At 36.3% G+C, this 24,960-nt stretch overlaps 1 protein-coding gene across 1 annotated transcript in view; it reads left to right on the forward strand.

Annotated features, from left to right (window-relative positions):
- Window positions 1–24,960, forward strand: part of LOC140148320 (filamin-A-like) — a 204,290-nt gene that overhangs the window by 107,832 nt on the left and 71,498 nt on the right. The window contains 8 exon segments of the mRNA XM_072170228.1: window positions 606–795; window positions 2,490–2,591; window positions 7,128–7,352; window positions 7,355–7,377; window positions 8,515–8,650; window positions 11,291–11,435; window positions 18,716–18,840; window positions 19,556–19,729. Coding sequence (XP_072026329.1) covers window positions 606–795; window positions 2,490–2,591; window positions 7,128–7,352; window positions 7,355–7,377; window positions 8,515–8,650; window positions 11,291–11,435; window positions 18,716–18,840; window positions 19,556–19,729 — 1,120 coding nt within the window.

Below are 24,960 nucleotides of genomic sequence, written 5' to 3' on the forward strand. Positions count from 1 at the left end.
TTGACTGCCATAACCATAACCTCTCGTACCAGCCACTTTACAAGAGTACAGCACTCTTTATATTTTTCAGTTTTCTAACTGTCACCATCAGGGTTTACTTTAACACACAAAACATGCGTATTTACGTGTTCACACACTTTGCAGACCCCTTCAAATCCCGGAGTTCAAAGTCCAACGCGTACAAAATCTTGAAAACGTACGCGTTCAAATATTACAAGATTTGAATATAGAAACACCCAATATTGTTAAAATGGTTTTCCAAAATAAAAAAATACCCCTTGGGCAATGTTTTGGACCCCTTCCGAGTAAATATTCACAATTGAAAGGGTCCAACAAATTTGAAAATACCCCTTAAGCAATATGCTTAAAGAAACCCCTGGTCACCATATGAGATTACATGACTAATACGCTGGTACCCTGCACTTGAATGCACGGTGATATGTTTTTAATTTTTTCTGGGAAGTCCTGCAACCCCTTTTGGAAGAGGCCACGACCCCCAAAAGGGTCGCGACCCACAGTTTGGGACCCAAAGTCCTGATGACACTTTTGACCCAGATATTAATTTTGACTAAAAACAAAAACTGTTTATTTAATTTCTTCATCAGGATGGAGAAGGCAGACCAGTGAAACCTGAAGTAGTCGACAACGGAGATGGCACCTACAAAATTGTCTACACACCTAAAGATGTAGGCCACTATAACATCATAGTCAAATATGGTGGTAGACATGTACCCAAATCACCGTTTGATGTGGAGACCAGCCCAACTGGTGACGCATCCAAATGTGATATCTATGGTAAGTATCTTCACGCTTGACGAAGAAACAAAAGTAAATCTTTTATAGGAACTATATATTAGGCTATCCTAGTTGAAATGTATATTTCGAGGGGTCAGTGACACAAAGACGTAACTCCATTTTTTGTAAAAATGAGATTTTGATATCAAAATTTTCAGAAACATGAACACTTTCCAATAAACATGTAAAAGTAACTCCATTTAGCACCCAATTGAAATCAATGGCCAATGAAACATAGACTTAACTACATAAGTCAATGTGGACCATTATCTTTAAACTCGCTTTTCTCAGAATGGCCAAAATGGAGTTACGTCTTTATGTCACTGACCCCTTGATATATGTTTTCTTTTGTGGTAACCTTTGATATCTGCAAAACATGTGCTTGTTTGCAATCAATTTTAACATGGTGAAATTAAAAAAATATTGAACACAGATTTTCACCCTGCTGAGCAGACAGATTCAGGGCATTTTAGTCAAAACCAAAAGCCATGTACATTTAGATAGGTCATGTTTTTCTAAAACAGTGCAGACGTTATGCCTACCAATTGCTACATGCCAGATGGGGGTGATTTTTTAGGTTTACCCATGCAGTAGGCAGTGAAGTTACCCATCATTTTTTTTTGTGGGGGGCACCTGGTTAAAGCGCATGAAGTAGAATATATGCTTAGTCAATAAGTTATGCGAATGATAGACTGCTTAAAACTAATGTGATCATATAATTGTGATAAGTATAGCAAAATAGTCTTTTTTTCTGTTAGAAGAAGTATTTTAGGTAGATCTCTTAAACTAAATCATTTTTGTAGAGATACATGTAAAGGTTCATGTATCATAATGATCATATGGTATCAAATGCAAGTTGCATGCCAACAGAGTGACTGCCCTTGTACCATGTTTTTTGTCATACATCATGGTGACTTGAACAATATCTCATACACACTTCTGTCCTATCTCCATTAGTTGACTCATGTATCGGGGGCTCAGTGCCACACTGCCGCATCTCCATTATGGCTATTTTTAGAAAATTGTGTTTAAAGAATTCTGGCTTTTTGGCAACAAACCCCCCCTGTTTTATGGGCGGGCGGACTTTTCAAGGAGGGTCGGTCGGTCAGTCAGTCAGTTTTTTTTTGTGGAGGCTAAAATGATCCTAAAATATCATCACAAATTTGAAAAATCTGGCAAAAATATATATTTGAAAAATGTTCTGGTTTTTCAAAATCAATCAATTTGGGCCAAAAATGTCTGATTTTACAAAAACAAAAAATTCTCACCAAATGCAAAATCTGGGTTGGTAGCCGTATAGGCCTTTTTATAGGGCTATGGTTTACTGGTCTGTGGTTTCATTGGGCTGGAAATGGAAAAGGTAGCCCAATATTTTTTGAAAATTTTGCTGCCACAATCTCATTGTTGCCTCCACAATCTCATTTTTGCCAAAAATGGAGAGGAGAAGAGTGTTGTGCTGGGCCCTCAATAATATTCCTGATGCATTCAAGCACATTGTCACTACATCTAAAAATGAAAAATGTTTCAGGTATCTTATACTTTTCATTACATATATTTCAAATTGGTGCCTATAATTTTTATTATCTTACACTATAATTTATATCATGTTATTGTTATTATTTTTAAGTTTCTACCCTATGAAAGAAAGACCATAACCCCCATTTTGATAACCCCTGACCTTACTTAATTTCCAGATGTTAGAAGCGGCGATTATCAAATTCCTGTCAGGCGTAGGAGCGTTAGCTCAGAAAGCACCACAAGTACAAAAACCACCACCACAAGGACCACCACCACAAGTAAGGCACCTGTGCCTGCCTGAGTTGAACATTACTGCATGAATGCTGCTGTGTGTGTTATACATGCAATAACAAAGTTTAGATGAAGAGCACTCCAGGATATATTTTAGATGTTATAGGGATAGCAAGGTTTTAGCTTACGTGTTAGAATGTTTGTTAAAGTTAATGTGTCATAACAGTTAGGGTAGGCAGTTTAAGCTTAGCAAATTAAAACCATAATAAGTGATTTCCTCCAGAGCAACGCCCTCAATTGTTCTCAAATTTCTACTTTTTGCATGATTGTAATGCTCAACAGTGTACTAAAATACCACGTGAAAGACTAAGGCTGAAGTGCTTTAATTACAGTAAAATTTATGTTTTTAGATTAAACCGGGAGCAGTGTTCGAATTACTATAAAGAAAAAAGCTCCATGCACCTATGCATGTAGCTTAGAGGAAAAGTTACATGCACAAATCAATTTCTGCATGAACAAAATGAAAGTGTCAAAATTTACCATGTGAGTTCTATGATTATTGCCGAATAGTACGATCGACAATTATTGACTGCGTCACACAGGCAATTGTGCATACCCTCTAATGGGCCATACTGTGACGTCATCACCTCATTTGCCGATACCCTCCGGGTTAGCTCCAGGCAATGGAGATTTCCAGGTCGGAGACGTAAATGCATGATGAAACGAACGAGTGAATAACCAAAATAATGCATGCATGATTAAAACTATTTAAAAACATTTTTGTACATCTGAAACTGAAATTGTTGATAAGATATGTTCTGTGCATTTACCTACTATATTTTTCTAACGAAACATTCGGAATTTTACATGCACAGGTGCAGGTAAGTTAGGGAAGCTTACATGCACAGCTGAAAAGTTACATGCATTTGTGCATGCGTGCATGTGGTATTTCGAACACTGATATTCTGGAGATCTCTGGTTTTATTTAGAGTTCAACGATCCAATGATGGCTAACACACATGCATCATTCATTGAATCAATAACATATACATCCCAGCTACGTGAAGCTCCACTGAATAGTTTATGTAATACGATCGGCGAGCAAATCACACATTGTAGGTGCTGGAATGAAATAGCAATTGTCTTCATTTTACCTCATTTGTTTTGCTCAAAATTAAAAGGGGACAATGTGATCAGTAAAAACTAACATTTAAATAGAAATCTATTCTTCATGCAAATCACTTATTATTGCTTTAATGTAAGGGGATAGTGAGGATTTTACTTAGTCACTAAATATTAGAAAATATATTGAAAGGTAATATATATGTTTCGTAACAATTAGGATAGTGTGTCTATAGCTGGAATTAGCCTTTGTTTGTGATAATTTTATTATAATCTTGCAACTATGAATTCATTGTTCATAAATTGATTGTCTTGTTATAGACATTTAATAATTAAGATTGAATGATTCAGGAAAGAGTTTTGTTTCTTAATAATAATGATTACTGGCTTCCTAAAACTAATTTGTATCTTTTAGTAAGAATTATTAAAAAATTAGATTAGTCACTTTAAAACTGAAAAAACAAAAAACATTTAAGAAGAATGTTTTTTTTCTGATAAATAGATTTAAAAAAACTCAGTTTTGAAATTGAAATAGTCAAGTTTAGAGCATGTAGAATCAATTTAAAGGTTTAAGATTGTCTGATGATTGCAGTGATATTTACTCAACTGGAATGTGCTTTTCAAATTAAAGAGGAAGCCCGGCCAGAGCAGTTCTTCTGGGCTGAACCAACCTGCCTGGTTATCAAATTAATCAGTGATAAGGTTTTCTTTGAATTGATGCAATATAATTGATGCAATAGCATTAAAGCATCGATCAGCATCTGCCATATTCGGAGATAATATTGTCACTGATTAATTTGATAACCAGGCAGGTTTGGTTCGCCCCTACTAACCACACCTGTTGAATTCCACAGGCTTCATCATTCCCTTTCCATCATCATGTTCATAAGCAGAGAACCAACCCCTTCTCCCTCCATGAACTAATAACGTGTGTATTAAATCATTTATGTGTTCCATTTTGCAGTTAGGTCAGATGGATCGACACATAGTGTTATGCATGATTGCTTTCTTTTCATTCTCATAATGTTGTGTCAGCATGTGCATGGATGATTCCTTCATTTTGTTTGTGTTTACTTCAGTGTAAAACAAACTTCAGACAAATGAGCCTATAATATACAACGGGCATAAGTATAATATATGTGTACATCCATATCAAAGCGATACACTTATCGGCTGCTACATGTGTCTCATTTCACATAATAGCTAGAATAAATATCACACTCATCTCAAGTGGAGGTCACTTCAAATCATCCCAAGTCACATGGTTTAAGAATACAGAAAACATTCCTTAACCATGTGACTTGGGGATGAGTGGAAGTGACCTCCACTTGGGATGAGTCTGGTATTTATTCCTAGCTACTATGTGAAATGAGACACATGTAGCAGCCGACAAGTGCATCATTTTGATATGGATGTACACATATGATATTTATTTTGATTAGTATGAGTATATTTCTTCTTCGGTGCAGAAGTACTTTACTCAATAAGGTGATGCAATGGGCACTTCCATTTAAAGTCCACACCCCCTGTGGAAGATTTTGGATATATCTTCCACAGGGGGAGTAGGAATTTCAAAAATGGGTTTGGCACATTAATCAATCCTATTTGAAACTCACCCTCCCTCTGTGGAAGAGTCAGGTTGAATCTTTCTCAGAGGGTGTATGAAATTCAAATGGAGCTGCCTAATGTGTTCATTCCATTTGAAATTTGTACTCCCCCTGTGGAAGATATTTCCAAAATTGTCCACAGGGGTAGTATGGTGTTTAAATGGAATGGCCCAATGAATATGTCTGAAATGATATTTAAAACCGCTTGTAAAATTAAAGTATGATTATGAATATATTATGGGCAAGTTTGTATGTATGTTTTGTTTTGCACTGGAGTACAATTTCATTATACATCTACCAGAAGAAAAAGTGTCTTGTTACTTCATCAACACACAGTATCAACATCTCTTATGGCAAAGTTCAGTTCCCTGTATGTAAATAAATATACACATCAGTAGCAATACCATTCTAAAGATGATAATCATTCTCATCCTACAACCTACAAGCATATGTCTTTATACCATTCATAAGGTAACCTGAACTTTGCCATCAAGGATTTGATACTGCATGTATGTCTATTAGTGTGCATCAAAACACACCCATTGCATTTTAAAGACATTTTAACGAATTCATTTGTGTGACATTTTGTGTGTGTGTTCATCATGTAACTTACATATCACAGATCATTGGAAAGATGATTCCCCAGTCCCACAATGGAATAGAAAATACACTGTTGTAATCGGTGAGAACATTGCATGGGATTGTTGCAAGAACAAGGGACAGAATCAAAATTGGGTTATTCCATTTAAAATCCACACTACCCCTGTGGAAGGTTTTGGAAATATGTTCCACAGGGGGAGAATGAATTTCAAATGGAATTAGCACATTAGGCAGCTCCATTAGAATTTCATGCACCCTCAGATTCAACCTGATTCTTTCACAGAGGGAGGGCAAGTTTCAAAGGAGCTGCCTAATGTGTTCATTACATTTGAAATTTATACTCCCCCTGTGGAACATATTTCTAAAATCTTCTACAGGGGTAGTGTGGATTTTAAATGGAATAGTCCAATGTGTATTTGTTATTCAACATACATGTACAGTGCATCATGTAAAAAACAAAACATGTGAAAATTTGCATGAGATATTACAGTAGTCAAATGTAAAAATATGAACATGGAACATGTGCATGGAAACTAGGTACACCATAGACTTCTATTTTATTTGTTTGTGCATTTATCTGAATCTGAAGAAAAAAACCAGATTGAACTAATGGTATTATATTCTGCTATTTAGGTTATCAACATTGGAGATGATTTTGAAACATATTTGAATAAACTCGTCAAGATATTTTGGCTTTTCAAAAGAAAACATAGCTTGATTCAATCCCTTTTTTGTGGGTAAACCCCTTTGTCAGGCTTCTCTACCACTCTTAAGACCAGTGTTATCACATGGTTAAACCCCTTTGTTAGGCTTCTCTACCACTCCAATAAGACCAATGTTATCACATGGGTAAACCCCTTTGTCAGGCATCTCTACCACCCCTAAGACCAGTTTTATCACATAGTTTCAGTGCATATGCCTTCTATTTTTTTCCCCAAAATTGTAAGCATTTTCAGGCTTTATTTGCAAGGCCCTACTTTTGAAAACTTTTCTGGCACATATCCACTCAAGAAAACTTGAGTGCTACATACCCCCTGAGCATGCAGTGTATCTTGTTGGCCTCGATCAGGAGAAAATCATCCAAAACTCTTCAACAAACTTTTTTAACACTAAGTCTGCATGAACTATATTGACTCTTTTTGCATTTAAAAGTCGCAGGGTCTTTTTGACAACAGAATGGAATCTCTTTAGCGACTTCAATACATCACTACTTCTATACTAACACACATTTTCTGAATATTCTACCCTCTGCAGAAGAGACAATCACAAAGACAGTTGTCGTGGAAGAAGAAACAACAATCAAAATCAACTCTCGCGACGCCGGCACAGGTCGTGTCACATGTACGATCATCGGTCCAGATGGACAAGAAGTGCCTAATGTGGAGGTCGTTGACAACGGAGATGGTACATTTGATATTGTGTGGATGTGTCCCAGACCAGGAAGCTATTTGGTCGATCTCAAATTTGGTGGTGTGTCACTTACGGTGGACCAATCACAATCACAGTAAGTCATTATGGAACAACATTTGCAGGGGTGGCAGAACCAAGGGGGCATGGGGCGTACCACCCCAAAAATACACTTGTTTTAACAGCCCTCTAAATAATTCCTGGGTGTGGGTCTTGTATCGCCCCAATAATAGTTCAGTTCTGTGAGTATTTGTGATTTTATAATCCACTCACAACATGGAAAAAGAAAAAGAAATTCTAAAAATACTAAATTAATAAAATTACAATCTCATTTTTGGTTAAGTTTAGAGGTTGCAATACTGCTATAGAGGATGACCACATGATTTTTGTGGAAGCAACTACATTTATTCGACTCTATCAGATTGTGGTCCGAGTTTAACTCATCATGTTTTCTACCTCACATTGCCCAAACATTCTTATTCCAAGTTAAATTGCACCAGCGATTTAGATTCTAGAAGCAAAAATGCTTATCATAGTGCCCGCAGATGACTTCCAGGGTGGTGACCATAAAACTACCATGGTTTTGTTCATACTTTTAAACAAAATACATTCCAGGCATAAAATTTCACTGGGGTTATGGGCAAAATATGAGCTTTCATCTGATGCCAAAATCTGCATTTTGATTGGTATTTTAATGTTTTGAATGTCACCTATTATATTGGAGCATGGTGTCCAAGTGGAACTGGCTCCAACTTATAATCGGAAGGTTCCGGGTTCGAGCCCCACCGACGCCATCGTGTTCTGCCCTTGAGTAAGGCATTTTATCTTGATTACTCCTCTCCTCCCAGGTGTATAAATGGGTACCGGCATTCTTAAATGCTGAGAAGGTAACAGACTCACTGTGGAGGTGATGTGGCAAACCCCCACAGCAACATTTCACATTGGAGTCTGGCTTAATCTCTAATGAAAGAGCGATGGGCATTCTGTCCTGTAAAAAATGCAAGTTCGACTCATTTACCTTATTTTTTAAATTGGAACAAAGTATAATGTGTAAAAGTTGTTATCAGTAACTAAAACCAAACAAAGTGATGTTTGTTGCTTACTTTTCCTGAATGTGATTTATTCCCAAATGTCCTCATCAAGTTTCAGTCTTACAATTTGAGCTTCAATTTTCTTGCTATATTCTTCAATGATCATTACTTAAACACTTTAAATCTTTACCTGTTTTTTTCAGGCTGCTTATGGTGCACCAGAGGAGCTGATTACAACAGAAACAATAACAGCAGAGGAGTGTGCTCCACTCATGGATGAATGCCGCCCTCTGGATCTGGTTATCCCAGTCCTGGGTGCTGGCACTGGAAATATATCAGGTATGATATGAGGGTGTGTGCAGGGGGTGCCTTGTATAGGTCTACTTGGAAGAGGATTGCCCTGCAAATTTTGTATCCCTCATTATGGGCTCTTTGGGCGGACAAATTTATATCGGACACAAATCCTGGGAATATTGATGTGTGGGAAGACAATATGTTCTCTCATAGGGTGAAGAAATGGGCTATTCCATTTAAATTCCACGTTCTTCCTCTGGAAAATTTTGGAAATATCTACTACAAGGGGAGTATGACTTTCAAATGGAATGAGCACATTAGGCAGCCCCATTTGAAACTCACCCTCCCCCTGTGGAAGTTTCAGGTTGAATCCTCCTCAGAGGGTGTATGAAATACAAATGCAGCTGCCTAGTGTACTCATTCCATTTTAAATTCATACTTCCCCTGTGGAAGATATTTCCAAAATCTTCCACAGGGGAGTGTGGATTTTAAATGGAATAGCCCAATAGTGGCCAGGCATGATATCATTACTTTTATGTCAATGCTAATCTAGACATCATTAACAGCAGTTATCTATTCAGGTAACGCTGCCGGGTTGGTGCAAAGATAGCTATTAAATAACCTCCTGCTTGAAACTACCTGTGCTGTTAGGGCATGTCCTATATACCTGCAGAGTATGGTAGACCATGTTGGACCTTGGAATCAGGCCCAGAGCCAGCCAGGGGATGTGACACCCCCCATGGCAAAGGCCCAAAAGTCCAAAAATAGAGGTTTTATGCCTTTTTGGTCCAAAAATGTCTTAATTTTTTTGAAAAAAAGGTCCACTTTTTTAAAATCGGCACCCCCAAAATAAATCCTGGCTACGGGCCTGCTTGGAATTCTCAGTGCAAGGTCTTTTTTCTGGTTTAAACCTGAATTCAGCTTTTGGTGTCAAAATTTATACTATTTTGATTTATTTTCAGTCCATCTAGGAGCATTTTTGTATAATTTCACAAACTTTTTCAGTTATTTGTCCGCAAAAGTTTATTTTCATTCCTGAATATTGCACTGTAAATCCTGCACACCAGTCCAGGGTCTTTTAGGAAGAATAAGAACAGTGTTTAGAATAAGGAATGTCAACCCGAATGTTAATCTTAAGCTTAATGTCAGCCCAATGTTAATCTTATACTTGCACTACCATCTCTTGTCAGCAGTTATGAGTATTTTAAGTCTGATAGCATGTTCACCAGGCACTTAATTTTTGAAGGCCAGTAGAGGGCAGAATATTTTGATTGGTGATTACTTCGTAATTGTTATATCAATTTAAGGTGACATGTTGGTATGTAGTAAATTGAGATATAGGCCACAGAAGTAGGTCAATACAGATTGTTTCTTAGAGTTCTTTGGTCAGCTGGTCAGCACTGCTGGTCATTTTTGAATTTATTCCAAAATTGTAAATAATAGAATGTGTGAATCTTGTTTGTTTTTGTTTGATTCAAATAACTTACATAATTGTGACACGATCTGCTCCATGGGGGCCAAAGGTGGCAAATTTGAAACTGAGATAAAGGTGACAATATGGAGTAAAAAAACAATAAAATACATAAGAAAATGGGCATCAGAAAACTTTTTTGAACCAAGTATGATAGCCCTTTGGTATTTTCAGTAAATAGTAGCCTATAGACCGTATTGAATAAACTCAAGCGGAACGGTATAACAATTGAAATGGCAGTCACGTTGGTTCTAAGTTTTAAGTGATAGAGGGACAGGTGTCTAGTTAGATTCCAAAACCATTCATACCTATCACATGTTTTATTTTATTATCGTATGCTAAGTGCCCTGTGGTACCTTATGGTGGACAGAATTTTATTTAAATGAGGACGAGTGACGTAGTATTCGATAGGGTATATTGTATGTATAATGTAATAATTACAGTAACTCAATTTTCAAACATGCCTCCTTTGGCCCCCGTAAGAAAGATTAAGAAATAATTTATAGGAAGCATATAGTTGGATCAACATTATTAAAAAGGAATTTGTCTGTGCATTGACAATAACATATACAGTATTTCCAAGTATGAACAGAAATAGGTGGTAAAAATTTGTTACATCATATATTGATGGTCACCACTGAGGGAACAAGCTAGAAGATCGATGACATCATATATATAAGTTCATGGGGGCAGGTTAAGAGTGTTGATTACATTTCTGCTATGATCTTAAAAAACATTGATATTATTCTGATCCACTTTCTGTTTCTTCACAGATAGGGAAATAGGGGGTCAGGTATGAAACAAAATGAGTTACATTTAAAAGACATCATCAATATTCTGGGTTGTTCCCTTACTGACCCCTTTATCCTAAATTCATCCTCTATAATACCATAAATGGATACATGCATGTAATTTCCATCATCCATGTTCTATTATTTTGCTATTACAAGATGTATCACAACCTTTTAAAATCTTCTCCCCTGGTTGCCGTCATTGTTTACAATGCAATCAAGATAACCGATCATCTCTCATCATGACCATTAGGGTTATTGCATTAACCTTCCTGTTTCTCTCCATTTGATTCACACAGGGGAGGTAAAGAGACCTTCCGCTGCATTAACCTTCCTGTTTCTCTCCATTTGATTCACACAGGGGAGGTAAAGAGACCTTCCGGTGCATTAACCTTCCTGTTTCTCTCCATTTGATTCACACAGGGGAGGTAAAGAGACCTTCCGGTAAAGTCGATATTCCCAACATCACCGAGAATAAGGATGGAACCATCACTGTTAAATACGCACCTGCTGAGACCGGCCTCCACGAGCTGTCAATCAAATACGATGACCGACATGTACCAGGCAAGTATTATGTGCCCAATTATACTCGCAGATTAAGTCTTCTTATACCATTAACATGAGGTTGTTTTACACCAGATTGGGCTTAAAACTGAATATTTGGCAATTATATCTACACCCTATTTTCAGTCTATTTAGCATTCATGGGACTTTTTTAATAGCAATGACTATGGACCACAATGACCTCATCCCAATGGTATAGTTCAATAACCTCAATTAAACAATCATAGTACACAATTTGACCTCAAGTTGGAGAGTATGAGTTTTTGTACCAAAATTTTCAGAGGTCATTCAATGAATGTGCAAATATATTGGGATTAAAGAACTTTGCCATGCTAGATGAGCATGTTGTGGATCCTAGTGAATGGCATTCTAAGCTTATTATACTGGAACTACTCCTGATTCCTGAAAAATACAGCACTATCTTTTGGAGATTAAAATAAATGTTATCCAGTTTTGCCAAGTGAAACATAGCTAAATCCTAATCCTTTAGTTAGTTCTAACTGGCAATAAAAGTCAAATTTTAATATTTGGCAAAAACATGCAATTTTAGTGCGTTTTTCGTATGCTGTGACAATCAAGCTCAAACACTTTTATTTTTTATTGTAATATCTTTTATAAACCCATTATCAAAATTAACACAAAATATTAAAATTATGAGGTAATTCATAGCCTATACTCAACATTTCGAATACTTAGACTTGAGTTAAGTCTTTGTATTTTGTGACAGTAATAGTAAGAAAAAGTGCATAATTGCATGTTTTGGCCTATTTCCCCTCAAACTGGCTAAACTAAAGGATTAGGAAAAAGCTTTGTTTCATTTAACAAAACAGGATAATTTTTTGGTAATCTAAAAAAAATAGTGCTGTATTTTTCTGGATTTGAGAGTTGTACATGACTTGTATGGAACAGTCCAATCTCTTTTATCCGGCCATGATGGGATCAAGCATTGTCCGGATAAGTGAAAAATTCGGATAAGTGAATTACATGTAATTCTGCATTGACTGTCCCAAGTACTGAAATGATGACAACAAAAGATTGTTTAAACATGGTGTAATAACACTAAAAGATGGCTTTAGGAGTGCTTTTTGCAACATAGATGTCATTCTAAGCATTCAGAGCATGGGATTACCTGTGGTAAATCATCAAAAACATATTTCCCTGTGAAGATTTCACATCCGGATAACAGAGAGATCCATATAAAAGAGGTCCGGATAAGAGAGGTTGGACTGTATTAACTTTTATTTCCCATACTGAAGAGTCTATTAGTTTGGTATAATGGTCCTATCATGGTGTCATTCAGTAATCAGTGTTCTAATCTTTGGTCAAATAAGGTAGTTTTTGAACATTTGATGCAATGAAATTTTATAAATATTTTGCCATGAAATCAGTCAGCAGATATCAAACTTTGATGATACCACTTTCATGCAGTGAAATTTCATGAACATTATCAATCTGTTGTGCTAGCCTGTATCATTTAAATTGAAATCACATTGATGTTATAAAGCAAATGGTTCATAGGTCGGTCTCCTTTGATAAAGTGTGATGTAATTAAGGCTTGGAATGCCATTAAGAAAATGTTTCATTGAAATTAAGTGAAATGGTTAGTGTAAATATGGTTGCCAAGTATTCACTTTGAGGCCCAATTGGGTGTAAATAAAATGGGTTGATAAGTAAAAATTAATAACGAGTTAGGACAAAGATATCTGTGGCTTTACAGCTTAGATACAGTCATTGTATATAGCTGAAAACAGATTATACTGAATAATTTTGGGATATCACATATACTTTTTTTTTAAATGATCCACCATTGCTGGCAACACTCGTCACATTTCCCCCTCCCTTAATGATGTCCTTGTATCAGCTGTTATACATTCCAGCTTGGTAGATGTTAAAGCTCATCGAATGTTATTGAAAGAAAATGCATGCTCGGCAGGATTCCAAAAGATTTAATAGCTCATGGTGAATGTGTTATTTTTTAATGGATGTTGGCATGATTGTTAACACCATAGGTAACATTGATTTGACAAGCACAGCCAGACTCTGTCCATGGTCCGTGAACCCTACACAGCCAGACTCTGTCTATGGTCTGTGAACCCTAAGTGAGAACATGTAACATGTGATGCGGTCTGATCAAACTACTTCCTATTCCAGAAAAATACATCACTAATTTTTTTTAAAAAAAAAAACATTATCCAGTTTTGCCAAATGAAACATAGCTAAATCCTAATCCTTTAGTTAGTTCTAACTGGCAATAAAAGTCAAATTTTAATGTTTGGTCAGTTTTTGGAAATAAAGGTTTTTCATATGCTGTGACAATCAAGCCCAAAGTCTTGTACAAAGACTAATATTAAGTTTATCAAAATATTCATATGTTTAGAAAACACATTTTCCTATCTTTTCCATAACCAATTATCAAAAATATCATACAAGATTAAAATTAATGAGCTAACTCTTTGTCTTAAGACTTTTGTGACTACTATTTTGTAAGAAAACATGCAAAAATGCATGTTTTTGTCCTATTTTCCCTCAGATTGCAAAAATATTAAAATTTGACTTTTATTGCCAGTTAAAACTAGCTAAAAGATTAGGATTTAGCTCTGTTTCACTTGGCAAAACTGAATAACATGTTTTAATCCTAAAAAAATAGTGCTGTATTTTTCTGGAATAGGGAGTAGGGAGCAATTATGAGATTCAAAATCACCTCCTTTGGCTTAATGGATCCTGTTCCACATGTGTCCACATTTTTTTCACATGAGGTATAAATTTCTCTCTCTGGTGCATACTAGTACATATTGTTCCTTTGAAGGAACCATGGTGTACCCTGGGAGTTCATGTACTGAAACTTGAGACCTCTTAACAATATGACCAACAGCATGGGCTTTTTAAAATTTTGTTCAGTGAAAGTATATATGTGCCCATCCTAAGTGGGTTTGTGTAGTTGACTTTGCATTGATCCACTTTGAATTATAAATCATAATATGTAGTGCTAAAATGAAGTATGTTATTTCAAAAAAGTAGTTGGCACACCTTGCCAACATGTTGGAACTCGACATTGCCAAGCTGATAGTTCAGTGAAATTAGTATAACTATATTGATGAGTACAAACCTCCCCCATTCCCCCTCAATCAATGTTGGGGAGATTGGAGAGCCAAATGGCAAAAGTTCTTTCATCTTCATTGAATTCACCTTTTCGGTAAATCCCATAAGCCTTTGCGAGTACACCTGAGACCTCGTCATTTGACGTCACGCCGATCTGCGCCGATGCACACATCGCTCATCGAACATCGTTACTGCGCATTGCAAGTCGGCGTGACGTCATATGACGAATTCTCAGGTGTACTCGCAAAGGCTTATAGGATTTACCGAAAAGGTGAATTGGGGAGAGGGGTGGCGATTTACACTACAATTTTCCTGGGTTGTAGATTATTGCACTAATTAAGAACATGCTCTGTGTGGCTTAAGCAAGAAGTAACATCATGGCATATGAAATGTGCCAGATAGTAAAAGATGACTGTTAGTGCAGCAAGGCACAATTGAGTTGACATCATGTGTGCTCAAGGAAGTACATGTACTGAATGAGTATGTATGATTTAAAAATAAACACATCGCTGTGGCAGTGCTAGAACGATATAAGTAACAATTTGGGTGAAATTTAGTTGTTAATTGATTATGCAAATGTAGGTAAATGCACACTTTTTAAGTTATATTTACAGAAGCAATTAATTATATTTTAGTTGAATTATTGAAACATTAAAAAACAAAAATATAAGTAAACATTAAAACACAAAAATTCTTCTCCTGCAAAATCACCGAAAAGTCACTTACAGCATTATTGCGCTGACATGACGATATGTGCCCATTCACTACAAACTGGTCGTAAAGTCAGCATTTTCCATTTTGAGATACAATCAAAAAAAGTAAATGGATTTCAAAATCTGCAATAAACAGAAAATGATCTAGAGCCGACTTTACTACCATTTCGTGGTGGATGGTCACATATGTGTCGATGCAGTAGAATTATTCCAGACTGTAGAGCAAATGTGATATAGGTCTAGAGGCTATATAAGGAATCTATTTCATTTATAAGGAATGTCTAAATGCAATACACCTTTGATGTTCCATACAACAAATGTAATCATTAAGAAAATTTGTACGAGGCATCATGTAGAAGTATGAATGCACATCACCGAGTTAAAGTTGATATTCTGCCTTTGATTTACTCGGAATGCGGCGGTTAATATGTACAAGTTTGAAATTACATGGAATTTAATGGTTAGGTGAGATATGTTACAGGTGACCCTCACGGCGTAATAGGCGTATAGGTTTCAGCAAATGTTGTTGTTAGACTGAATCCACCAGCAAGTTATGGTTTACAACTTCAATGAGTTTCTCAGTTACAGCACTTGACAAATTCAATGTAATTCTCAGTTACACAGGCATGCGAATTTTCATTTTTTATAAGGATTCCTTTTTTTGGCCAAAATTTCTATGTTTTTATTTCTTTTCAGCCCATTTTGAGGATTTTTGCCATGATTTTATGCATTTTTTCCAGAATTTTCCTTTTTTTCATTGAAATGTATTCTCATGCCTGGCCTTTCAGCTACAGTGCTGGATAAAAGTTGACAAATTTGCTGGGTTTTTTGGGGGCTATTTTTTATTCATATGCAGCATGTTTTTTGGCTTTCTGTGAGAGTATAAATCAGTGTACAAAATATGGGGTCATTGGGTGAGAGAGGGACCATTTGGATCTAAATTAGGGGGGGGGGGCATTGGGTGAGAATATGACTTTTTTTAATGGGGTCTTTGGGTGAGAGCCAAAAGAAGCCTCGAAAATCAGTGATAGACGATTCGTTGCTGTTCAGATGGAAATATTAGGGTGTAGGTCTTTGGGTGACAGATCTAAAGGAAAAATATGGGGTCTTTGGATGCCAGAGTATGTGCTGGTAATGGGGTCTTTGGGTAACAGCGATGGTGAAAAATGAGGTCTTAATAGCTCTACATACGCATCACGTCCAAAGTGGCAGTGCCCCGATTTCAGCACATCATATCATAGCTCCCATTGGGCGCCCCATTCCTTTTTTAAAGGAATTTTTATTTATTCATATGCCAAGATTCTACTTTCTTTGGTGTCAAGCCTAAATCCTTTCTTAACCTCTCAGCCCTCCAACTTCCGTACCAATAAATGATTACTACCAGGCATGCATGATCAAAATTGCAGGACTGTCAAAGTTTAGTGGTATTTTCTGTGTGTGTAATATTTTGGCTTTGCCGATTTTGAAGTAATTTCCTTGTTTTTAAGATCAAAATTTTGATTTTTCCTACAAACCTATAAATACATAAAAAGAACATATTTTTGTGAAAATTATTTTCATGGTAGCTGTCTTGAGCACGAAAAGCACCACAAATTAATGTTCCACAAATATTTCCAGTTCTGCAGTTTTCAGCATTGATAGGGGGCAATGAACATTATCTCATTAGCCTTTTGTCCGGCATGTAGGTCTTGGAATGGGGTTAGTAAAGTGTTATATAGAATAGAGCAAGTTGAGTTAATGTGAAAGGTTATCATTATATTAAAAACTGTGTATGTAGCTAGGCCTGATATTTTATTGAGTTTACTAAGGTGCTGTATAGAATTATGAAAGTAGTTAGGGTAAGTTATGTTCAACTTCAAGTTGCATTAAGCAATTATGTTTAAAATGAGGTTAGTTTTGTTAGCATTAAACAATTATGTTGAAAATGAGGTTATATTGATGTAATACAAGATATATTAGGGAACAAATTGAAAGTTTGATATAATGTCCTTTTAACGAAAGTCCTTTCGTTAAGGGGGGAGGGGTCATAAAGTCTGATTTAAAGTAAGTGTTTAATGTTGAAAAGATAAGTGACCAATATTTGAAAAATTATTGGTCAAAATCTTTTATGTTGGAATTTTTAATAGTTCAAACTTGCATTTCAGGGAGGGAAGGGGTCAGCTTCCTAATGAAAGTACTTTCATTTATAGGACATCATCAAACTTTTGGTTTGGTCCCTTATGGCAAACAGTTATAAGATTAAGCTTCAGTCCAAGTCCCCAGTTGTAGGTCTTGTAATTGGATTAAATAGATGTTCTACATAATGTAGGTCAAATAATTGGGGAGAGATAAGTTAACAGCAGCAAGCAGTTATCATATATACAACTTGTGTTGACGTTGTTGTTATAAGCAGGTCGTGAAATGAGGTTATGTATATAATGTTCCATAAAGTAAACATTCATGGGCCTGTGGCTGTCGACAATGTGACATGTATCGATGACTTTGTTACGTGATGTGGATGTTAGGGGCTTGAGTAAGCCACCTGTCCACGTGCTGGGTAGAAGCGTAACCTCATCATGTTTTGATTGTAATATAATTCAACTAGCCGGAAATTTGTTGATCTATAAAATAAAGTGCAAGAACTTTGGGGTACCGAGTTATGGGGGGACCATTTGACATGTTTTGATACTTTCTCTCCTTTTCAATAGTTTTCATCAGTTTTTGGTTAACCCCATGGGCACCACATGCATTTCATACAGTGGCCTTGATTGGTTAATTACAAGATATAATCATCTGAGGAACCAATCAAAATGGAGCAATTTTAAGTTTCATTATGTTCAGCTCTACTAACTGTTCTTATCATATCTCTGATTGGCTCAATACATGATATACCCCTTGTTATAACCAATCAAAATAGTTCTTAGAGGCCGATAATTACCTTCTTGGGTTGGATCAAATCGTAAGACATATGCATCTCAGTGGCGTACCGTGGCCGCCCCAACCCCGGGGGGCTGAAGTAAATTCAATTTTGCCGCCTTCCTCAACAGCCGAAAAGGTTGACCCAATTTTTTTCTCGGTCGTTTGAAAAAGTGAAGAGCAAAAAAAAAAAAAAAAAAAAAAAAAAGGGTTTCAGGCGCTAGCGCCCTAAAAGCAGCACATTTTGATGTATAGTACCATTTTTTCATAATTTTTATGCTTTATCAAAATTTTCCGCCCTTTTCTTCTTCCGCCGCCCTTCATTTTGCCGCCCCTGCTTTTACCCCAGGGCTGGCGCCTAAAGCCCCCAAAAAAAGCGCATGCATCTGATTCAATCTCCAAAGTTTGAGACATCTGTGAATTTTTGTGGAGTTTTATAGAACTATATGTGTGAAATGATGTTACACTTACCGAGCAAGAAGAAGAAGTGTGCAAAGTACATTGCAATAGATACTTCATTATAGTTTTCATATTTTTGACTAATCTGTACATGTTTTGTTTATGTCTTTACAGGAAGTCCATTCCAGTTCCACGTGGATGAACTCAAGAGCGGTCAAGTAACAGCATTTGGACCCGGTCTGACGCATGGAATCTGTGATGAACCATGTGAATTTACCATCAATACAAAGGATGCTGGAGCTGGTAAGCTTTAAACTTTACATTTCGGGTTGGACCACAATTTATAAGAAAATTTTGTTTGATGGAAATTAAAAATAAATGGAAATTAATAAGATATGATATCATATCATATGTCCGTCCGTCCGGCGCTATCAGCGTCTGCGAGGTCTTGCGATATCAGCGTCTGTGAGTGCGATATCGCGTCGCGAGAGTGCGATATCGCGTCTGCGAGGTGCGACATCACGTGCTTTCGGAGTATCAACGAAAAGTTTGAAAGGTCAGGACAAGTATTATGGGTAATGGGTGTTGGGTAATTAGAGATAGGCCTATCATGAGAACTGCGAAATCTAGTAGAAAACTAACTTTGGAATAACACTAGAATACCATACAGCCCTTAGCACTAACCCCAACACACCTGAACTCAGATCTCTAACCCTAAATCCTACCCTTAATCCTACTCCAGATCCTAACGTTTATGCTAAACCTAATATAAGGTGCATCTGGTATTCCAGAGTTATGCCATACCTGTTTCAAAACTGAGACTTAAATCAATGACATGTGCCAATTGCATGTTATTGTGATACTTGACAAAACATTCAACCCTTACTTATGGGTTTACACAGTCAATAAGTATTAAAAAAAGCAAATTTCATGTCAGAAAACAGATTTGTAATGATGGACTAGTGAGCTTTAAGAAACACTGACAATTATGTGAATATATTTTCCCCCTTTTTATCAGGTGGCCTAGCCCTTGCCATTGAAGGTCCATCCAAGGCAAAGATCAACTGCGTTGATAACAAAGATGGCACCTGCAGCGTCACATACTTCCCAACCAAACCAGGACAGTACGAAATTGTCGTCAAATTCGCAGACAAGAATATCCCAGGAAGTCCATTCAAGGCGCAGATTGTTGGTAAGTTTGTATTGGATATAAGTAATTAAGCATATTATATTGTGTATTTGGGTTATCATATGTTCTGGTAACTTACATGCATCTATAGATGGTGACTTACACTCATTTCAAGCAAGAGTTACATTAGGTTAGATGAACAGGAAAATTTGGGCTATTCCATTTAAAATCCACACTACCCCTGTGGAAGATTATGGAAATATCTGCCATAGGGGGAGTATGAATTTCAAATAGAATGAACACATTCTACACCCTCTGATAAAGATTCAACCTGAATCTTCCACTGAGGGAGGATGAGTTTCATGTGGAGCTGGTGATGTGTTTATTCCATTTGAAATTCATACTCCTTCTGTGGAAGGTATTTCTAAAATCTTCCACAGGGGTAGTGTGAATTTTAAATGGAACTGCCCAATTGGAAGATTTCTCAATGTTAGTTTACTTCTTGAGGCCTATGAAGTCTGCTAGATAATTGAATGAATTTGAATGTAATAAATATATACTCATTTGATAATAGTTCTGCTCTTTGGGTAGAAGAGTTCATAAGCTGTGTCATAATTGGAGTTTCTATCTCCTGACTCCTAATATCTGACCAAATTTATTATTAGAGTAAAGGGTAGAAAAATGAGTACGGAAAATGGATAAGGGAGTAAAAACTCCCTGCCCCAGGGGGTGGGTGGTGACAGAGTAAGGATGATTCTTGGAGTGGGATGATCAAATTGGAAAAGATTGAAATCCTTCCCCCTGAGACCAGCTACATCATTATGAATTTTCTTGGGTTGATGAATCTATCTACAACTCAAGTTGGTACATTATTTGATGAATCCAAGTGTGTGAAAATATTGGATCCAAAACATAATAATGATAAAATTGGATGCTTTACGCCCAATATTTATTGGTCTCGCTATGAGTTTTAAAATATTGGACTCGACTACGTTTCGTCCAATATTTTAAAACTCATAGCTCGACCAATAAATATGGGTTCAATCGATCCAATTTTATATCACTATTGGTAATATCTTATGTCACCAAATAAGTGATTTTATATACATTCTTCAATATTCTCTCATTTTAGCATTTTTGTACAATGTATTTGGAATGGGTTTAGCAACATGTTCAACTATTGAGGGCAGTATTTTCATTGTCACCAGCATGCACCTGATCCCATTACCCTGCTGGACGATACATTTTCACATAGGGCCTATCTTTTGTATGTTTTTGAGTAAATGTCAAGTGTGTGTTAGCCCGTAATGATTATCATATTGTATTAAATAAATGCATATAAAATTTCCCCACACCACATTTTCAAAATATATATTTATATCAACGTCCCTCATTTTCCTACATCGTAGAAATAAACCCCACATGAGTGTATATAATATGCTCATAATAGATATTATATTATAGGCATGCATAAGTACAACACCCACATGCATTGACACACCCATCCCTGATACTCACAAGCAAAGCATACCTCCCTTCTGATGAATCTTGTCATGTGATCTGTCATGTGATACCTGTAGGTCTTGCCCAACCTTTGCAGCTCCTTGCAAGTTTGACATTTTCGACTTTGACTCAATTTTAAAAAGTTCAATTGCATGCTATCAGTGCTTGATTATCACATTGCACAATTGGACCGTTATTCTTTGCATGAAATGTATATGATCCAAGTCAATTGCCGACAATTACAGTTTATAGAAGAGATTAGTTTTCTCGGTGGAACGACTTGGTAATCCGTATTGGTAAAAATGAGCAAGGTTTTTTCTTGCCAGAGAAGTTAATGTTATAGGGCTGATGAGCTTTCAATACTCTAGTGGGTCTTCTTCAGAGGCAAAACTGAATATTAGTGTATTGAAAACTAATTCATAACCTCCGCGTAATACGCCATTTGTGCGTCCCAATCAAATTGGTCGTTTGACGATTTACGCTTTTACCCCGGTGTACCGGCCGGAGGTTATTGATATCCATCAATGACCTCGGCGTATGCTTACGCGGTACAATGACTTCCGCGTGTGCGCATCTGTTGCGCCGAACACTTCAAGCGCGCGCAACTACCATATTTGCACATGGCGTGATTAGCGCAGTGCTGTAATTGGTAAGTCCGTTTTAGCCTGTTCAACTTTTTGAAGGGCGAAATATACGTTTTGATAAAAATTGTTTATTTCAACAAATTTTAGAGAATAAAATCTAGAGATTTGGTTGAGTGATGAGTAAAAATGACGGTTATGAATTCGGTTAATAACTTCAGTTATATGTCGGGCATTGTGAAAAATCTAAACATTTTGCTTTGGACCTTGGAATATCCCTCGGGGCTGCGCCCTCGGGATATTCCTCAGTTCAAAGGCAAAATGTTTAGATTTTTCTAATGCCCTCCAAATAACTAATGCGATTATTAACCTATAATTAGTGTATTGAAAACCCAGCCCACTGACTTTGACATATCTGGGTAGAGAGGAATCCTTTTTGACAATTCTCTTTTCTATCAATTTATGTATAAATTTAGGCTCGCCAGCCTTGCCTGTTACCGAATCTAGTTTTTTTTCTACATTTAGGCATCATTGATAAAATTTAATTCACTCAATGAAAAAAAAGTGGACTTATCCCCTGCAAATGTTAGCAAAGTATACAAATGTTATCTTTGTTTTACTTGAACATGAAAAAAAAATAAGTAGAATGGTTTTCTTCCAACATGTTTTATGTTTAGCATTACACAGAATAAAACTAAATAATTTGGGGTTTCATTTCAAAATTATGTGTTTATGTCATAATATTGCAGAACATGCAATACAAAGTGTTTATCATCAGATTTTCTGGTCTCTTCACTGTGTTTATAATAATGTGTAAGTTAAAAGAAGAGAAGAAGGTCCTTGGTGCCAATCTTGTAACACTAGTATAATTATTGGCTGTTACACATACTATTGTGGCATATAGGCTATTGTTGATACTGGTCGTCTGTATTCTGTACGTGCTTGTAACAACATTTGGTAGAGTCATTTAGGACATTGGTTTCTTGATAGCATGGAAGATCTTAACAGATTGGTAGTGTTGGGGTTAGTCTTATGATCTCACACAGTTAGAAATCTGGTCTAGATTTAAATGGTTTCCCAGTACGAAAATTGAGAACTTTGACCTGTGGACAGATCTGAATGTTGGAACTGAAGATGCTACCATATCTATCAGATCGAGTGATAGTATATGAATGAATCGGTGAAAGAAGAAGGAACAAATATATATTGAAGCCCAGAACTGCCATATGACCTTTACATTTGTTTGCATAATGTGTTATGGTGCTTGCCACTAACTCTCCCCACGCGGGTGTCGACTGCAGACGGCAAGTTTAAAAAAAAAAAATTGAAAATTAATAAATTTCAGAATTGTAAATTTCCATGACCATATTTGGAATCAGCATGAAAAATGCATTAAAATGAGTACAAACAAGCCTAGCATTGGTTCAGTGGTTCTTAAGATAGCTGTTGATATTTTGAGAAAATATCTCAAAACTTGGGACTTTTTATGTTGAAGCATATGGCCAGCACACAGAGCATTAAGATATATAGATAAACTAACTTTCAACAACTGCTAATAGCTGGTGTCCTCTCTCTATTATTACCAGTATAACTTGGACATGGTCATTTGTAACGGCAAGGTCATCGACAGGGTAACCATTTATCTTGTCACCTCCCAATATTCTAATTGACTACTGCATGCATGCAGCGGCCCGCCAAAAAGCTTAACGATCGTCTCTCCGGAAACTTGCGGTCACTGCACATTTGAAATTTCCGGGAGGTTTGGTTCTTGTGGTGTAGTCATGGTGTGGTTAAAATTTTTAAAAGTCTGGTAAACTAGTCGAGCTTTGATTGTCGTTATGTGATATATTAACAAAGGTTATTTGACTAATCGTTATGCTGGTTTGAAAAAAATAACGGGGTCGTTCAAATTTTGCAAGATTAGATATGTCCTTGGTAGTTGATTCAGTGAGCCACTAAGATATAGTAAGAATCCTCCAATCACTTAAAAGCAAAAAAAAAATAATAATAATAAAAAATATTCTAATTTGATTTTTTTTTTTTAGAAATTTAAAATAAATCTAGGATTGTTTGGTTAAACTTGAAAAGAAAACAAGTTTTACAAAGAGAATATTCTACCATTTAATTTCCATGTTGTTTAGATTGCATGATTTGATTTAAGGCAGGGATTAAGTTATTTCAGTATCTGAATTTACATTTGCATAATGATTTAATATTCAAGTTCAGATTGGAACAATACCGAAAACATGATAAGAAATTCATTGAGAAGTTCATTTTTTGGATGTAAATATAATTGTGCCAGACCTCTCATACACAGTAAGCTTATGATAGCTATAGTGAGTATAGGGATATATACATTCCTGACATATCTAAGAAGTCAGCCTTAGCTGTGTTCAGGTCCTGTTATTGCCATTACTACCGACACACACACACATCTGTATCATGACAACCGACAGTAATTGTTAACAGAAAGCTGCGGTGGCACTATGGCAAGAAATAACGGATGTGATCATCTGAATCAACTGCAGGATTACTTTTGGGAAAGTTTTTGTTAGGGTATTTGTTTGGCTTGATGTCTGGATTTCTGTGCAGTTTGCTAGACCAAAATGACTAGTGTTGCACTTACTTGTTCAGTTCACATAAGTTTTTTTCTTCATATAGATCAAGTTAGAATTGATTTCAATTCACAATGTATTCCTTTTTTAAATCAGATTTTGGGCTATTCCATTTAAAATCAACACTACCCCTGTGGAAGATTTTGGAAATATCAGCCACAGAGGGAGTATGAATTTCAAATAGAATTAACACATTAGCAGCTCCATTTGAAACTCACTCTCCCTCAGGGGAAGATTCAGGTTGAATCGTTCTCATAGGGTGTATGAAACTCAAATGGAGCTGCCTAATATGTTCATTCCATTTGAAATTCATTATCCCCCTGTGGCAGATATTTTCAAAATCTTTCACAGGGGTTGTGTGGATTTTAAATGGAATAGCCCAATGGACATAAAAGAAGAAGAGCAGATATTTTATTTAATATTCTATTTCTGGCATATTGGTCGCTGGCTGTTGTTTGGTGATAAATGTTATGCAGTGCCACATAAAGTAATTCTGCTGTAGTTTTGACTTAATTTTTTGGTAAAATCACATGCACTCATGAAAGTACTTCAAGAATTAGGATTAAAGATTTATTTATTTATTTATTTGTTTGTT

Source organism: Amphiura filiformis, chromosome 3, assembly GCF_039555335.1.
Source record: "Amphiura filiformis chromosome 3, Afil_fr2py, whole genome shotgun sequence".
NCBI classification, from domain to species: domain Eukaryota; kingdom Metazoa; phylum Echinodermata; class Ophiuroidea; order Amphilepidida; family Amphiuridae; genus Amphiura; species Amphiura filiformis.